The sequence below is a fragment of the Typopeltis vanoorti genome, chromosome 10 (genome assembly GCF_054136105.1).
Source record: "Typopeltis vanoorti isolate ZY-2024b chromosome 10, IOZ_Tvanoo_1.0, whole genome shotgun sequence".
In the NCBI taxonomy this organism is placed as follows: Eukaryota; Metazoa; Arthropoda; class Arachnida; order Uropygi; family Thelyphonidae; genus Typopeltis; species Typopeltis vanoorti.
Genome location: NC_143558.1, coordinates 106,731,780 through 106,750,180, shown reverse-complemented (window position 1 = coordinate 106,750,180; position 18,401 = coordinate 106,731,780). Strand labels below are relative to the sequence as shown.

The following is an 18,401-nucleotide window of genomic DNA, read 5'->3' as shown; positions in this document are numbered from 1 at the left end:
TGGTCACAGGGTTTTCAAGGTGATGAGGATATGTTGGAAAGGGTCCAGAGAAGATTCACAAAGGTCAGTGGTCTTTGGAATGTGGAGTACAAGGACAGATTGAGAGAATGTAAGTTGGAAAGCGTTGTGAATAGGAGCGACATGACTGAGACATAAGTTAGTCAGGGGATTGTTATCAGGCTGACATGGAAGAGATTTTTCATAGAATAGAAGGGGGGGGGGGAAAGTGACCATCACTGGAATCTGTATAAAGAGGATGCGAGCAGAGGAGTGAAGCACCGGTTCTTTGAATGGAGAGTGGTGAGTGGAATGCATTGCCTGAGTATGTTGTGAATGTAAACACACTGAATCAGTTTAAAGCATGGTGATGAGCATTGTGTACTGCCCACGATGAGTCTCTGACTCCATGGAGGTCAGATGTTAATAATAATAATAATAATAATAGACTGTACTTGTGAATGAATGCAAGCAAGTGATTAAAGCCAGAGTATTCACATACACAGGCATGTTACTCACCCCTCAATAGAAGGAGTGTATGACTCTAACCTATGTGGAGTTGAGCAAGAGCAACTTCCTCCCTGTGAACCCTGCACAGACTAGACCATCACAGTTTAATTTCAAGCTTAATCTGTTATAACTTACTGTTGTTATTCTTTCTGTCCAATTATGCCTGCTATGAAATATTAATTTTTGTCTTACAATCTGCATGTAATCCATATAGGGGAAGGCAGATGATGATATCTTAGGGAATGATGTGACCTAGCTGAAACATACCCAACACAGGCTAATGTCCAGATGGAGCCTCCTTATCTAACAAATGTTATTACCAACAACTTGCTCTAGGAGAGCAAGTTGTTGGTAATAACAGACTTCTAAGCACCTAAGAGATTCCTGAATCTGCATGTAATCCATATAGAATGCACCGTTAGCGACATATTAATTTTATATAATTTAATGCAAGCTCTTAATGCATACAGCTCAGCAATATAGTAGATATATTAGCTATTATGCTGAAGAACCCATTAGAAACTAATTTTGAACCATCTGTACAGATAGTACAAAATCAGAGTATTCTGCTCCATGTGAGTGAAAGAGCTGCCAGTAGACATAAAGAGGGGTGGAATATTTCACTAATTTGTACAAGGAGAAGCTCATGATGGAACGCAATTATGAAATAGTGGTTGTACGTAGGGATTGCATTACCGGTAAATCAGCTTATCAGTAAACATACCAGTGATTTGATATTTTTTACAGGTAAATTCAATAAAAATACGCAGACATAAAATAATTTCCTTGAAGCCAAATATTTATTTGTATACACTTTCATGTATATTTATTTTTTATATATTAAAGACATCAAAGCGTCAAATGTTTTAACTTAAACTGTTAAAGTAGTTTACATCATTATTCTTTTAAATTATTACTTTACAATTTTTTACAAGTACAGTATTACAGCAGTATGCTGAACAGAGAGGCAATTTGTTTTTTTTTCCCATAACACAATGCACCATTTGACATTATCTTTATGACTTACAATTTGGTTACGTTCCAACAAATCCATTGTAAGTCGAAAACATCTGTACACTGAATTCACATATAGAAAAATATTTTAATTTTTCCTTTTCAAGTAATAATTCAAATACAAGACAAATTAATTATTAATTAGTTATGACATTCAAATATAGTTTTAATAATGTATTGTGATTTTATGAAAAAAACTGTAAATTTAATAAATATGTGATAATTTAATTTTGTTTTCTTTTAACATAACTTAAATGACATATATCAGTTGTCATTTTGCAGATTTTTACAATGATACTGTTGTGAGCGAGTCACAGGTCTTTTTCTGTGCTGTGTGAGAGAGAGATTCTGTCTCTTTTCTGTGGCTTTCAGTGCACATGCGGAAAGTTTCTAATTAAACCAATCAGGTTGTAAGATTCAATTTGAAGGTGGAGCTTACCATCTCTCTTTAATCTCTGGTTAGTAATACTAACTAGAGATTAAAGAGTATACTACTGACTCAGCATAGTGACTATACTGTAGTCGATACATTTCATTGTATGTGAATGCGAGTTAAAAATTAGAAATATTTAGACTGTTTTTTCCAAAAAATGAAAATTGTGGATCTCTTTTCAATATTTTGCAGAATAGCTAAATTAATTATTAGTATTATACTATTATTTAAATATTCATATATTATTATTAATTATTATTTTTAGTTTATATTATTTTAGTCATGAATAAAAATTCACCTTGGCATTATTTTACTGGTACAAAAGAAAGTGATAAGTTTTAAAAGAGGTAAACCGTGAGTAGACATAACTATACATAATAAATAACGGAAAAACTCACGTAGAAATATTATTTAATAGTATAATTTTCGCCTGTGTGTCACAGGCATCTTCAGTACAATTAGGCACAAAAATTAAACACTAACTGACAATTCCAAAAAGCGCCACCTAAGTAGCTGGTGTAAGATAACTAAAAAGGTCAATAACTTTCCTTAAAAAAAAAAATTAAAAAAAAATAAAAAAAAAAAAAAAAAATTCACATGCTTCTTTTTTTAAGGAAAGTTATTGACCTTTTTAGTTATCTTACACCAGCTACTTAGGTGGCGCTTTTTGGAATTGTCAGTTAGTGTTTAATTTTTGTGCCTAATTGTACTGAAGATGCCTGTGACACACAGGCGAAAATTATACTATTAAATAATATTTCTACGTGAGTTTTTCCGTTATTTATTATGTATAGTTAAAAGAAAGTGATGCAGGTGTATGCAGTAATGCTTTAAAACAATTAAAGCAGTTAGGAGTACATAGTCATCTGCAATGACAACATAAAATTAATTTATTAAAGCGAAATCCCCCCAAAAAAGGGAAATGTGAATCAATTACTGCCTTTTTTAAAAAAAAAAAAACTATGATGATTCTCTTCCAGCAGTAATAACTTGTTTAGTTGTATTGGATGGATTTTCTTTTGATAAATTTTGCACATCTGATGATGTAAGAAAGCTGTTACATTTGTTTATAATGATAATCACCATATTGTTCTGCAGTATGGTCAGAAAATTCATAAAGAAGTTGTAAGCAAAACATCAAATCATACGTTTTACAAGAAAACTTCAATATTTGTGTGATGAATGGACATCACCAGTATATGAATATCAATCTTTATGCTCTGATAAACTTTTTTTGTAAAGTTTTAACTGCTGATAAATTATAATTTGTAAAGCTTTTCTTTTAATAATAAATAGATTATGCAGTCATTTAATTTTGTTTTCTTTTTACATAACCTAAATGACATAAGTCAGTTGTCATTTTGTGGATTTTTACAATGGAATTGTAAAAATCGACTTTTATCCAGACAACTGCTATGGTGAAGTGGCAAAGGTAGTTCACTTACTTCAACATCAAGACTGTGAAATGGCAACGTTCAAGATGCTTGCTAACATAATTGTATTTAGATCAGCTATCAACATGTACTTCTCTTGTCTTCATGATGGTTCTGAAAGTCTGTACACATCCTAAGAGACAGAAGCCAGGATGTTTATCTAACTCATAAATGACATACGAGAAATAAAGCACCCTCCCTTGATGAGTCTTTGGACTCCTTGGAGGTGTCATATAATAATAATAATAATAATATCAGCTTTTTGGTCAAGCAAGAATCCAGCTTCTGTTGCAACTAGGATTATTTTTTTTTTGTCCTTGCCTCAGATTTGGCTCAGGATGGACACCAAGTTAGCAACAAAAATGCATGCAAACAGTTTGCTGTGATGAAAATCTGACCCCATTTACGAGCGAGTACCCAGTTGAAACAGTGTTTGTGGCTTACTGTAAAATGCCTCTCTATGACCCTCATTTAACAAGAATACCAAAATATGGTAAAGTTATCTACATAGAGATTTAATATTATTTACAGCTGGAGGAAGTTGTTCTGCTACTTAGATAATAATATGAAATAATATGTTTATTCACTTAGTTAGTGATTTTTCACTGGTTTACCCTGCATCTTCAGAGCACAAACAGTTTTTCACAGTTTAAAACTGCTGGGAACAGTTTAAAAATGTAATGGACAACCAAAGAATTAAAGTCCTAATTGATGCCATCCTGATTGATACCAAATGTATTTCTTATGTTCTCTGAGGCTGATGTCAACAGATCTTCCTGTCTGTGTATAGTAAGCCAGGTGAACATGGTTTAAATATGGTGCAGAGCTCATATTTATTAAGCACTCTCAATATCTTTTCAGATGTGCCATGAACGTATGAGATAGTGACAGTTTTGCTGCAGTCTTGTTGGCTAAAATGTGTCGCAGAGGTAAGAACAGTATCATTGGAAAAGATAGCCCTGGCTCTGGCCATCATACTGTTGAGATAAATAATGGTGTGTTTGCACAAATACACCGAGTTAGCTTTGCATTAGGAACACCCCTCCCCCTCTCACACACACACACACACACACACGATTTACATATTCAGTGATAACAAAGTATCACACGATATCAACATCACATTCAGCTACTATAAATGGACACACCTATCCTCTGTACATAATCAGTAAACATTTGCCAGTATTGTGGAACCATGGCGACATAAGCCAATTTGACTGTGGGCAGATATTCGGAGCCTGGAGGGCAGAGGTGCCAGTATTTTGGAAATAACTACACTTGTTGGTTGCTCCTGTACTATAGTATTCAATGGTGTACCTGGATTACCTGTGAACAGTGAACTCCAGAGTCCTTAGACTCTGGAGTTCACTGTTGTTCATAATAATAATTAGGTTAAGATGTTAGCTACATCCAAATGAATGCTACTACATATAACCAGAAGCAGGTGGTATATTCACCATTATTTCCACTTTTGAAACTTGCCTAGGTATAATGGAAAATTAATGACCTTAAGTGAATGCATTGACAGCTTCCATGTCAATGGAAGCTGTCAATGCATTAACATGTCAAAAACACTCCTTTGAGCAGTTTTTTCTTTGGATAGCGACTTCCTTTTAAAAATCAACAGTAGCAGCAATTTTATCCCATCAGCACAGCAGGATAAAACAACCATGTAGTGAGTTTTTTCGTGCCTAGAAGTTTTAACAGTAACACTTTTTTGTGCCCTTGGAATCTACAGTTTTGTTTGAGGGAACATCAAAAGTCAGCGGAACCTCGTCCATGTTTCTTATTTGTGCAAGTTCAAAATTTTCTCGTTTCCTTACATTAATGACGAATTGATGAAATTCAATTTGTAGACACTGAAAGTCCCGCTTTTCTGTGGTCTAAAATCCAAGTATTCAGTTCTGTCTCAAGTTCTGACCATTTTGCAGTTCCACTTCATAGATTATGTTTATTGTGAGTGGCTTTTTTTAGATCCTCTTCCTGATTTCATCAAGTTCTTATCATTTTCTCAGTTGGGGGTAGCCCGAAATACCTCTCTGCAGTCCTGTTTCCATGTTCTTTAGTATATGCAATGACACGTAGCTTGTATGCAATATTGTAGCAATGCCAACATTTTTCAGCCATAATTTGCCAAGAAATTTAGAGAAAATTTAATGGCAGAAAGTTATCACCATTCACAACAACCGCGACAAACAATTGGAAAGTTTAAACTAACAGGAACACAACTGTGATCGTCTATGACATCCACTGAACTCTACGTAACTGGAATGCTCTCACACACCGCAAGGAAGCAAGAAAGAAATCGCCTAACTCGGAACAGAGAAAATTTCCAGAAATGAAAGTAATAAAAAAACTGGATATTGGCATAAGACACACCCTGTTTTTCAGACCTATTTTCGAAGGAAAAAAGTGCGTCTCATACGCCAGCAAATATGGTAATTGCGAAACTTTGTTAAACTAATGTGATGCATGAAAAATGTGTCACTATGTAACAATGTAAATTAATGTCCATATGTAGCAATTTCAAAAGTGCAAAGTGTGACATCGTCATGTCCAGATGTCAATCCATGACCATATATGAAAGCTTCAAGAGATGTGTGCATGCATACAACACGAGGTCCAGGCCTTTATAAGCTCTAGCGTTGAGAGGGACTTTGTCTTAGGGTTTTCACCTTCTCTTACCTGGGTCCACCGACACACGAAATCCACTGTTGGTCATTGGAGGAGAAGCATATTACATTTTAGATTTCTCAGCCTTCTCTTACCTGGGTATGCTACAACGTGGTCCAACGTGGGTCATCGAAAGAGGAGCATTTTATATATCCTGAGATTCTTCAAGTCCAATTCATTCCCCGAGTCCATCGCCATGAGAAGTTTTCTGTTTATCATTGAAAAGCCTCGTTGGAAGAGAGCTGCCCATTGTTACCATGGAAAAAGAATCTTCACCAGTATAGGAACCACTTGTCATCTGGCCATTGCTGTTCCATCACCAAATTAAGGGTTCAAGAGACGAAGGAGAAGTTCAGCAGAAGATCAAGAACAAGCTACATAATGCACAGTGCTGAATGAGAGTATTGTAAAGATTACAACTCACTGTAAGTACTTAGATATGTGATAATTCCAAACAAATTCACATTAAGTGTGTCTCTGTTTGTAGTCAATTGTGATGACGTAAATAATTACGATAAGATTGTGTAAGTTAATATTATAAGAGTAAGAGGGGTACTGTGTGAGGTAGCATAAGGTAATGTTCTGTTATGCTCACTCAAGATGTGCCTTACATTCAAATTGTATAATGCCTAGTAGGATGTATTAAATTGTATTTAGGATTTTATTATTATTATTACATGACACCTCCAGGGAGTCCAAAGACTCATTGAAGGAGGGCACCTTCTCTACAACTCTTTTTCCACACTCAATCCACCAACTACAATGAACCACAACCACACCAATGTCATCTACTGCCCTCTGCCACCACAAGTATTTTCACAAACAATCACAAACATCCCATGCCCATGGTAGGATTCGAACCCGCAGCCTTTTGGCTGGAGAGTGGATATGCTAACCGCTCAGCCAACCAGGCCTAATCGGAATTTAAGAGAACTAAACCTAATTTAGAAACATTTGTAACTGTGATCAGATTGTACAAATGTGCTAATGTGGATCGAACAGTGTATTAAGAATTTTATAAATTAAAGACACCAAGATATTATATACTTGGTTTAATCCTTCATTCAAGTGTAAGCAAACAAAGTTTGCGCCTGAAGTATTTTCAGGATTGGGGCAACTCATATATAGAGGTTAATGACTTCACATCACTTGCTTTAGTATCCCATAATGCAAAGCACATATCCTTAAAAATATTTGAACCTGCATAAGATTAAGTAATGAAAAGTTGAGTACCAATCTTAGGTTATGTGATTAAGATCATACTATGACTGAATTAAAGTAAAATTTAACTTTAGCAAGGAATAATAACAACATCGGCTTTGTCTTAAGTTTAGAATCTTATAGCCATGCACTCAATACATAGTCTAATTGGTGCAGTTGAAAAACAAAATTTGTTAGCCCATAGAGTGTGAGCAAAAATAAGATATAGTAGAATATAGCAAAAATAACAGCAACTGACAATTAAGACAGTCGACATTTCTTGACATTTTAAGCATATAAGAAATAAGATTAAGACAAATCAAGAAAAAAATGAGGGAACCATAAATTCAGATAGCTAATTCATGTCAGGGTATTGTAGAAGCTTTGTAGGGCTATGAAATCTTGTATTATGTGGCTTGTATTATGTGACTTTATATTGTATTATATTATAGGACTTGTATTATGTGGCCTCAGATTCCACTGGGATGCTTAAAACTTCATGAGTGATTTTGAGGATTACTACTTGGGAGATGAGTAACTTTATATCTCTTTGTACTATCAAAAGGCAGAAAAGTTATACAGGGTGTTCGGGATAAATTTGACATATTTATAATTAATTATATTTTTCCGTAAGTTACATGTATTAACACACACTTCTCTTCATTTAAAAGTTTGGACCCTTCTTCATTCATATACAAGATGTCAGAAAGGATGGATAGCTGGAACCCACCTGAATCATGGAAGAGAATAACTTGTATCATGATGATTCGTGCCCGCCATCAAAATAAGGATATTACGACTGCTGCCCAATGCTCCCTGAATACAGTAAAAACAATCAGGCATGAACTAGAGACTTGCAATGGTGACTACGAGGATGTAGCAAGAAGAAAGATCCCTAGCAGACGATCTGATTGCGTTCGTACAGCAGAATTCCTCGCAAATCTGCAGGAACAGGTGTTGAAGAACCCTGGCATTGGAATTCGGGCTTTGTTCGTGGAGTTGCTAACTGTAGTCAAGCCCTGGATAACAAGGGTAGCCAATGGTAGGCCGTATGTATGGCAGCAGGATTCGGCCCCTTGCCACACCTCTGGGAAAAGTCAAAAATGGTTGTCTGAAAATTTCTACGACTTCACCAGTCCAAATGTTTGGCCTCCAAACTCCCCAGACCTTAACCCCATGGATTATTTTGTATGGGGCGCAGTTGAAAAAGACACCAATCGCACTTCCAGTAATAGAAAAGCCCAGTTAATGGATAAAATTAAATCAGTTTTTGCGGCCCTTCCCAGGGAGACTGTAGCATCAGCTTGTTCGAGGTTCCGAAGCAGAATTGAAGCTGTGATCGATGCTAATGGTGGTTATTTTGAGTAAATCTTGTTGATAGTATTGTAATTAACTCTGCCTGTAATGTTTTTTTGTCAATTCATTAAATTTAATAGATACAAAGAAGATTTTCTTTTTCCTTACGAAACTGTCAAATTTATCCCGAACACCCTGTATATATAGTATCTAATGTCTAGATCATTGTAATTTTTTAATGAATATGAACTTCTTTTTTCTTTAATTTTTTAAAAAATATTATTTAAATGTGCATTAAATTTAATTATTTAATCGTGTGTAACAGCTGAATTACGAACTTCACCATACCAGCTTCTTGGCATGTTTCCACATCAATTACTACTGGGATGCAAAATACCCATAAGCCATTTTGGTGATTAAAGAACTAAAAAAAATATTAAAATTTTATTTCCTTATATAGTCCATTACCAAAATTCATTTAAATACAAAATATATATGTAATTTGATTATCATTTCTGACCATTTATTCCTTATTTCAATAAAGCAGCATTATATTCTATATATATAATACATATATATTATATAATAGATATACATTATATATCATTTCTGACCATTTATTCCTTATTTAAATAAAGCAGCATTATACTCTATATATATAATACATATATATTATATAATAGATATACATTTTATATATATCTATATAATGTGCTCCTTCAAAAAATTAGCCACTATTGCCTCAAAGGGTGGTTCCATAAGTTTCTAGCCTAACTAATTTTTAGAGCTGATAGAAAAAAAACAACTGTATTACTTTTCAACATAATCTCCCTTCACTTCAACACACTTTTCACATCTTTGAATGAACATTTCTATGACCTTGAAAAAATAGTCTGTGCATCTGTTTGCATAATGGCCTAAAACTATCTTTCACTTCATTGTCATCTGCAAATTTTCTTCTTCATCTTTCTTCAGCTTCAAGAAGAGGCAGTAGTCACTGGGTACTAGATCTGGGCTGTAGGGTGGGTGTTCAATCTCTTGAAAGCCACAGTCCTTCACTGCAGCCTTCGCAACAATAACCATATGGACTGGAGCATTGTTGGAAAGCAGGCAAAAACCATGACTTAGCATTCCTCATCTCTTCTCCTTTATGGCATTGCACAGTTTGTGAAAGACTGAAGCATAATATTCTGCATTCACAGAGGTATTCCTTTCCTTGAAGTCATCATCATCAAATTCCTGCCATGTACCCTCAAGGGGTGTACAGGATATGATAGTACTAAACGAAAAATTTACATCATTACTAACTTCCTATCTACAATTTTCCTCCAAATTAGTCTGTTACTTGTCAAGACTCCAACATTATCAGATCTTATATTTCTATTATCTAAGGCACTTTGTACCGTACCAATCCACCTATATCTTGGTCTTCCTGCCAAGGAAGACCAAGATATAGGGTCGTTTTCCTGCCAACCTGGCAGAGAACACTTGTTTTGCTAAGCTTTCCTCACCCATTCTGTTTAAGTGACCATACCACCTAAGATTAGCTCTGCTAATGCATTCCTGGATGCTGACAATGTCAAGTTCTTTCCTAATATCCTCGTTTTTAATATGATATTGCCATTGATGCCATCTGTTCACACCTCTAAACTTTTTCAGGACACTCATATCTGCGGTCTCTAGTCTTTGGTCAAGTGTTTTACTTCTGACCCAGCTCTCAGATCCATAAGTTAAAACTGGTTTGAACACTGTCTTGTATACAGCTAATTTAGTGTTCCGACTAATTTCTCTCTTATATGAATTTATTCAATTGACTTCCTACCATATCAGCTTTGTTGATTCTGTAGTCTATTTCTATATTTAATTTACCATCTTCACTAAAAATTGTGCCTAAGTAGCTGAAATGTTTTACTTGTTCTATAGGTTCTTCATTCACAATGCAATTGATATTTTCAATGTTTCTTCTGCCTATTTTCATTGACTTTGTCTTGTTATTGCTGACCTTCAATACTACATCTATTACAATAATTATTCAATTTAGTCAGGGAATTTTGCAGAGACTTCTAGCAGATTTATTTAGAAGTATAACATCATCTGCATAAAGCAAAGAGCTGACATTAACATCTCCAATTTTGATATCATGTTTAATACCACTTTCCTTCATAATGTGATTCATATAGATAATGAATAACAGAGGGGATAATGTACATCCTCGTCTCACACCAGATTTAACATTAAACCATCTCCCTGTACCTCCTTCAATTCTAATAGCTGACTTACAACTCAAAAAAAGACTAAGTATTGCTTGATATAATGCCTCATTGACACCATATAACTGTAGCGTATTGAACAGCTTCTCTCTTGGCACCTTGTCATATGCCTTTTCTAAATCAACAAAACTTAAATACAGATCTTTGTTATATTCCCATGATTTCTCCACTATCTGTCGTAAAGTGAAGATCTGATCCTGACAGACTCTATTTGACCTGAATCCAGCTTGTTCTTCAACAAGGTTTTCTTCCTCAATCCTTCTCAACCGTTTCTCAAGTATACTTGCATATATCTCACCAGGCACACTCAGTAGGAAAATACCCCTGTAATTCTAACATTCAGTTTTATTTCCCTTTTTATATATTGGTACTATGAGTGCTCTACTCCAATAATCATGAATTCGTCTCTCTGTCCAGGCATTCTGAACTATGCAGTGCAGCCACTGTAAGACATTTATACCACCATACTTCAGCATTTCTGGTTGAATATCATCTACTCCTGCTGCCTTTCCACATTTCAAGCCTTTGATGGCTTTTTCCACTTCAAGTATGCAAATGTATTCCTGACTACATGCCTGGTCAATGTTTTTTACCACTGTGCTGTCATCACCGCTTGTTTCATTTAGCAGTTTTTCAAAGTAATTACTCCATACTTCGAGAATATCTTTTTCTCCAGTTTTCATGTCACCTTTATCATCTCTAACTCCTTTTACAGCACTCTTTCTTCCATTCCTAAGCTTCTTCAACAACCTCCAGAATATTTTGCCACCTTCTTGATATTTATTTTCTATATTCTTGCCAAAGTCCTCCCATGACTTTAGCTAGTTTTACACAGTGTTTAGCATTCTTGCATTTGTCTTTGTATTCTCTAAGAGCACAAGCTGACTTATTTGCCAGGAACTTTTGATATGCTTTCTTCTTTTCCTTCACTCTCTTCCCGTGTCCACCATGGAGTTCTAATTTTTCTATCCTTGCAGACAACTTCACCACATGCCTCTCTAGCTGAATCAATCAGGGTTTTCTTCAAAGCTTGGCACTGACTCTCCAAGGTTTGGTTCCTGTTCTCAAACTCTTTCATTTTTTCCTCAATAATCTTTGATTATTTTAGTCTACAGTTCACATCTGAGAGCTGCTCAACTTTTATTCGCTTTAAAACTTTCTTACATGTTATTCTTTTCAATATGAAATTCAATTTTATCCTGCTCAAGACTAAATAGTGATCACTTCGAATTTCAAATCCTCTGGTGTCCTGCACCAGGGAGAAAACATCACTATCAACAATAACATAGTCATTGTTGATAGTGAATTTGTGCACATTTTTATGTTGGAACATGGTGTTAGTAATAACCAGTCCATGTCCTGAGCAGAAATCCAACAGATATGTGCCATTATTATTAGCTTTGCTCTTTTCTCCAAATTTTCCCAAAATAGTTTTGTATGTCTGACAATCACTTCCTACTCTGCTATTTAGATCCCCAACAAGGACCAACTTTTCCTTTTTCATTGTGTCAGTTGATTTTTCTAAAGCCTTAAAAAATTCCTCCATTTCTACTTTAGTAGAACCTTCTGTGAGACCATAGGCACAAATAAATCTCATTGTCCAGTTCCCCATTGTCATATTTGCCCACATTACTCTACTTGAGATTGCCTGCCATTCAAGAAGATTAGCCTCGTATTTTGTGTTGAATACTATGGCTACTCCTTCTTTTCCTTGATTGTCATTGCCTGAATATAACATTTTGTTTTATTGCTCAGAAAGATCTCACTAGTTTTTCTTTTTTGTTTCAGTCACTCCTATTATGTCGATCTGGTACTTATCTAATTCCTCAGCTAGCTCCATTTCTTTGCCATTCAGACTTCTTATGTTGATAGTACCAATCTTTAACTCTAGTGATGTTGAGTTGGGGTGTGTTTTCAGATTTGTTCCAGTAGCTGACTTTTCGTTGTTTGCCCTGGTTCCCTGGCGAAAACAACGGGGGCCTTGTTTAACCGGGCGACGCCCCAGCTTTTGAAATTTTGTCATATTGTACCATCATATTTATTTTGGTTTAACCAATAAGAATACAATTTGGTCGGCTAAATCCCAAATTGCCAGCCCATCCTCATTCGTTCAGTATCCAGGTAGATACCCAACAGGGTGCACCATGAGTTGAGAATTAGACATTAGGTCAGAAGCCCTGGTCGGTTCTCCGCATTCCTTTAAAGGCTATGTGGAGGTCTCCTCTCAGTTATACAGCTTTGACCCTTAAGCACCCCCCCCCCCCTTGAAGTCAATCAAGATAATTCCCCAGCAATCCCAAAACATTGTTGCCATGATTTTCTTGGCAGACTGTGTGACCATAGTTTTTCTCAGAGGTGCTTTGCCTGGTTTCTGCCACTTCGTGGATCTCCTTTTGGAAAGGAGCATAATAAAGGGCCCAAGTTTCATCCCCAGTGACAATGGATTCCAGCAATTCTCTCCAATTCCCTTGGCAAAGCTCTAAAAACTTTCAGAAACAGGTCAGACAATGCTCCTAATTGTAGAGAGAAGTCGGAGCACCCACCTTGCACTGCCCGTCATGTGAAGCTTCTCGTGAATGATGCAAAAGACAGTTGTTATAGAAAGCCCCAACTTTGCTGAGATTTCTTTGAGCTTCAGCCATTTATCACTGAGCAGTTTCACCTCAACAAGGTCGATATCACTCAGTCATCACTTCCACAAGCCAAGAATCATCTTCGATGCTCTCTTCCTAGGTGAAACTGTTTCACCCATTCCTGCATGGTGGAATATGAAGGAGAAGCTTCCCCATAAACACCATCCAATCGCTGTTTGATAGCACTTGGCGAAAGTACTTCTTTGGTGAAAAACTTTATCACAGTGCAGTACTCAATTTTTAATATTACAGCCACTTAGTGCGCCACGTGTTAGTCAAACAAGTGCCTCTAACTGCATGACATGGATAGAAAGCTGAAACTGGTACATTACTTCCTCACAGATGGTGTGCTATCTGTTATGCACGGAGTTTTAAAATTGGAGCTTATTTTGTATGTCAGGCCAGAAACGTTTGGAACCTATCTTGTATAAGGGAGAAAAATGAATTATAAAGTATAAAAGTTATGCAAAATAAGTTGGACAATTCTAAAAAATCACTGATTTGCTACATTACCTTATGCTTTTCATATCTCTTCTTCTTATTTAACTTATATGGTCTGCAAGCAGAAAAGATAGCAATATAGTTTCCACTAGTTTGAGCTATAAAGTTTCTTCCTCCAGGTTCTTCTCGAAGACAACAACAGGTATACCTTTCCTAAACAGGAAATTTCATTTTTTGAATGTATGAAGATTTCAATTTTTCACTCCCCCCCCCTTCCTCCCTTAATAATTCTCACAAAAAATAAAAGCAATAACTGAATATAAAACAGGACTTAGAAAGATAAATTTTCTGGACATTTCATTTTATGGAGGAACAAAGTATTTGAAATCGAAGATTTTATTATCCATGTCTGAACTCTTATCTCTCTTAATGTAAACAGAAAACCTATAGTTATCAAGATTTTTGACAAAAAAGAATTGTTTCTAGCAACGAGTTAAAAGAAGTTGCTTCATTCAACCTTTATTTGAAGTGCAGCTAAATTTAAGAAAGACAGGTGTTCCTTTTTACCTAGCTGTTTTATGCCAAGATAAAACGTGATTTATTTATTTTTTTAAATCTTAAGATGAGTTTCTGTTGCTGTTAAAGTTTATTTCAGAATGTATATTTATTTTTATGTTAAGTATATTAGTGTTGTTAAACTGCTTTTGTATATAAAAGTGTGAAGACTCAATTTACTTAATGATTGTGGAAGAGTCTGATTTTTAAGAACAGAGAATTATCACAGTAAATTACATATATCTAGGATTAAACTTTTGTGTCCATATTTCAGTATAGAAATTTAATACCACTTGTAGCCAATAGAACAACTACCACAGCCTAATATACATGCTAACACACACATATATATAATACACCAACACACTTATAGGGTGTTTCAGAATTATGTATACACACCTTAAAAATTTATATTTCATGAACAACATACACAATTTTCATTTTGTTTATCATATTTTAAAGTTAAGAGATAGTCAATTTTTTTACAACATAAATTTGGTTTTAAATTTTCAAAATAACCACTGCATGAGTGCATGTGCAACATCTCTTACTCACTAATCTACAAATTGAAAGCCATGAGGCAGGCAAAATTATTTTTGCTTCCTGTTGTATTATCATCCACATTTCCTCCAATATTTGAAAATATAAACATGATTTTTTAAGTATACCTACACAAAACAAAAAAAGGATCAGATCTGGAGAGAAAAAAAAATGTGTCTGTCTTCTTTCAGTTTGTAAATCACCTGATAAGAGATGTTGCTCATGTATTCATGCTGATGATGGGCATTATTTTGAATGTTTAAACTAAATTTGTTATGGTGAAAAATTTCTTTCTCTCTCCCTCTCTCTTAGCTTTAAAATGTGATAAAGAAAATTAAAACTATGCATGTTGTTCACAAAATATAAATTTTCCAAGCATGTACATAAATTTGAAATGTCCCAGGTACATGAAACTTTAACAATGGCACATACTGTGTACATAAACATTATTAATATATATATATATTAATATATATATATATGGGGTGCTTAAGGGTCAAATCTGTATAACTGAAAGGAGACCTCCACATAGTCTTTAAAGGAATGTGGAGAACTGACCAGGGCTTCTGACCTAATGTCCAATCCTCACCTTCTCGTGGTGCACCCTGTTGGATACACCATGAGAAGATACTGAACGAACGAGGATGGGCTGGCAATTTGGGATTTAGCCAACCAAACTGTATTCTTATTGGTTAAACCAAAATAAAAAATGATGGTACAACATGACAAAATTTCATGCCAGCTGGGGTGTCGCCCGGTTAAACACGGCCCCCATAGTTTTTGCCAGGGAACCAGGGCAAACAGCAAAAAGTCAGCTACTGGAACAAATCTGAAAGCACACCCCAACTCAACATCAGAGTTAAAGATCGGTACTATCAACATAAGAAGCCTGAATGGCAAAGAAATGGAGCTAGCTGAGGAATTAGATAAGTACCAGATCGACATAATAGGGGTGACTGAAACAAAAAAGACAAAAACTAGTGAGATCTTTCTGAGCAATAAATACAAGATGTTATATTCAGGCAATGACAATCAAGGAAAAGAAGGAGTAGCCATAGTATTCAACACAAAATACGAGGCTAATCTTCTTGAATGGCAGTCAGTCTCAAGTAGAGTAATGTGAGCGAATATGAGAATGGGGAACTGGACAATGATACTTATTTGTGCCTATGGTCCCACAGAAGGTTCTACTAAAGTAGAAGTGGAGGAATTTTTTTGATGCTTTAGAAAAAGCAACCGACACAATGAAAAAGGAAAAGTTGGTCCTTGTTGTAATTTCTAATAATAATGGCAAATATCTGTTGGATTTCTGCTCAGGACATGGACTGGTTATTACTAACCAGTCCATGTCCTGAGTTGTACAATATATTTACAATTTTTCATGGGAAGGATTTTGCAACAAAATGGTATAAATGAAAAATGAAAAAGGAAACATAATATATTTTGTGAAAAATCTGTAGATGACTGGAAAAAAAAAAATTAAAAAAAAAAATCCATTGCCTTTTATCTATTAATATGGATTAGGTGAGGCCATTTTAGCCATCTCTAACTTTTGGAGACTGAGGGGTGGGGATGGTTCAATCTCCATCAGTAGCTAATCAGAGACAGGTGGTGCAAACTATCTATAATTATAAACAGCATCTGATGAAGAGAGGCAAACAGGTGCCATCACCTTGTGGTCCCTAATGAAACACATTACTGTCTGAAATAATATGGGTTCTATGGTTGATTTCTTTGAGTTTCCATGAGAAAAAACCCACGCCTTTGCCAGAGATTGACTAACTCAAGAACCAGTTGAAACAGGGCACAGAAAAAGTTCCTGTAATCAGCGACTAGAATTGAACTTAGAACAGTCTTTCTTCATGCAGCCTAGTGCTATGAACGAAAATGAATTTCCACAGTTACACACCTAAAAAAAAATTATTACTTTCAAAATCAACACAAATTAGGTATGGAAATTCACTTACTGGAACCCAAACCAACTTTTAAAAAAGAATGAATCTTCAAGGCCTATGTAACTGCATCCATCATGTGAGAAATATTATTGCAAGAAAAATTCTTTTTATCATTCAGATACAGGCAACAAATTCTTATTAAATGAATTTTAACTATACTTAGATCTCAGTTAATCTGGGACAGTGTTATGATAATTATCACTTGTGATCTGCTAGTAAATATAAAAGATTGCTGCTAAGTGGCTTACATTTTATGAACAATGAAACACTGGATTTATTAAAAGTATATAAATATTCAATCTGGTATTCTAACCCCTTAAACTTCATTGTTTCACCAAGTGTTCAACTATTAATGTGAAGTATATAAAAGCATTCAAAATTTAAATCATACTCAACTTTCTCATATTCCAATCTGGGAAGTACTAAACAAATAAGTTACAAAACCAGTTATGCATATATATAGGAAATAATAACATTTCACATGCATTTACCTGAAATATTTGATTAGAAAGTAATGCACCGGAGGCAAAGTCCCAAGCCATAATTGTTCGATCAGCAGAATCCTTACTCACTATCTCTGTGCTAAATATAAGTTCTTTCCCATCTTGAATAAAAGCAATATCTAAAACCTACATGAAATATAATTGACATTTAATAATATTCTGGCCAATCAATTTAATTTTTTAAAGTAACGAAATGATTTCATAAAATATATCTTTGCATATAAGTCAGTCTTCCACACTAATCCTTTCTAGATGACACATAACTGTAGAATTTGTTAAGATTCTCCTTTCATACCAATTTCTCATGACACTAATTCCTCACTATGCTAAAATCACCTTATACTTCTCATCTCAAACTGATCTCAAAACAATCCATAGGCGTTACTGATTTTCCTCCTCTTCGATTGATGCTACTATGGTAAGTCATCAGTCTGTTTCCTTAGTTTGTAAATTATAACTTGAAAAGAAATTATATTCTTGTTTTTATCCATTACCCTAGCATGAGAAAAAGTTGTAAAGATATCTTACATGCAAACTTTTGTTTGCTAATGTGGAGTAAAGGATAAAAGCAGAATATGATTTGTGAACTTGTGAACTTACTTTCTGACCAAGGAGGGAAAGAAAAAAAAAATTCTCTCTCATACCGAGTATTACAATAATATAGTAATACACCATTTTGATATTACAATAATATAGTAATACACCATTTTGATATTGGTATATAAAAATATGACTTAGCCTTCAGTATATAAAAGAGTCTAGCTCCTACTGATGACTTTTATAAAGATCAAAATTTGGTCTGGATAATGAATGCCAATATGCATGTTTCAAAGATGGTAGGCTGATGCATTATCTGATGTGAAGAATTTCTAAAGTAACCTATTTGTGTAGATAATTCACACTATACTAAACAGTAAATGATACAAACAAGAAGGTGATTTCTTCTCA

The 18,401-nt window shown here is 34.9% G+C and overlaps 1 protein-coding gene across 1 annotated transcript in view; it reads right to left on the bottom strand.

Moving 5' to 3' along the window:
• LOC150102655 (WD repeat-containing protein 25-like) overlaps nt 1-18,401 on the bottom strand; it is a 71,814-nt gene that overhangs the window by 10,080 nt on the left and 43,333 nt on the right. Inside the window, exons 3-4 of the mRNA XM_090399303.1 lie at nt 17,442-17,579; nt 13,973-14,113 (exon numbers count right to left, since the gene is read on the bottom strand). Of these exons, the coding sequence (XP_090255429.1) occupies nt 13,973-14,113; nt 17,442-17,579 (279 nt within the window). The remainder of the gene's footprint in view (nt 1-13,972; nt 14,114-17,441; nt 17,580-18,401) is intronic.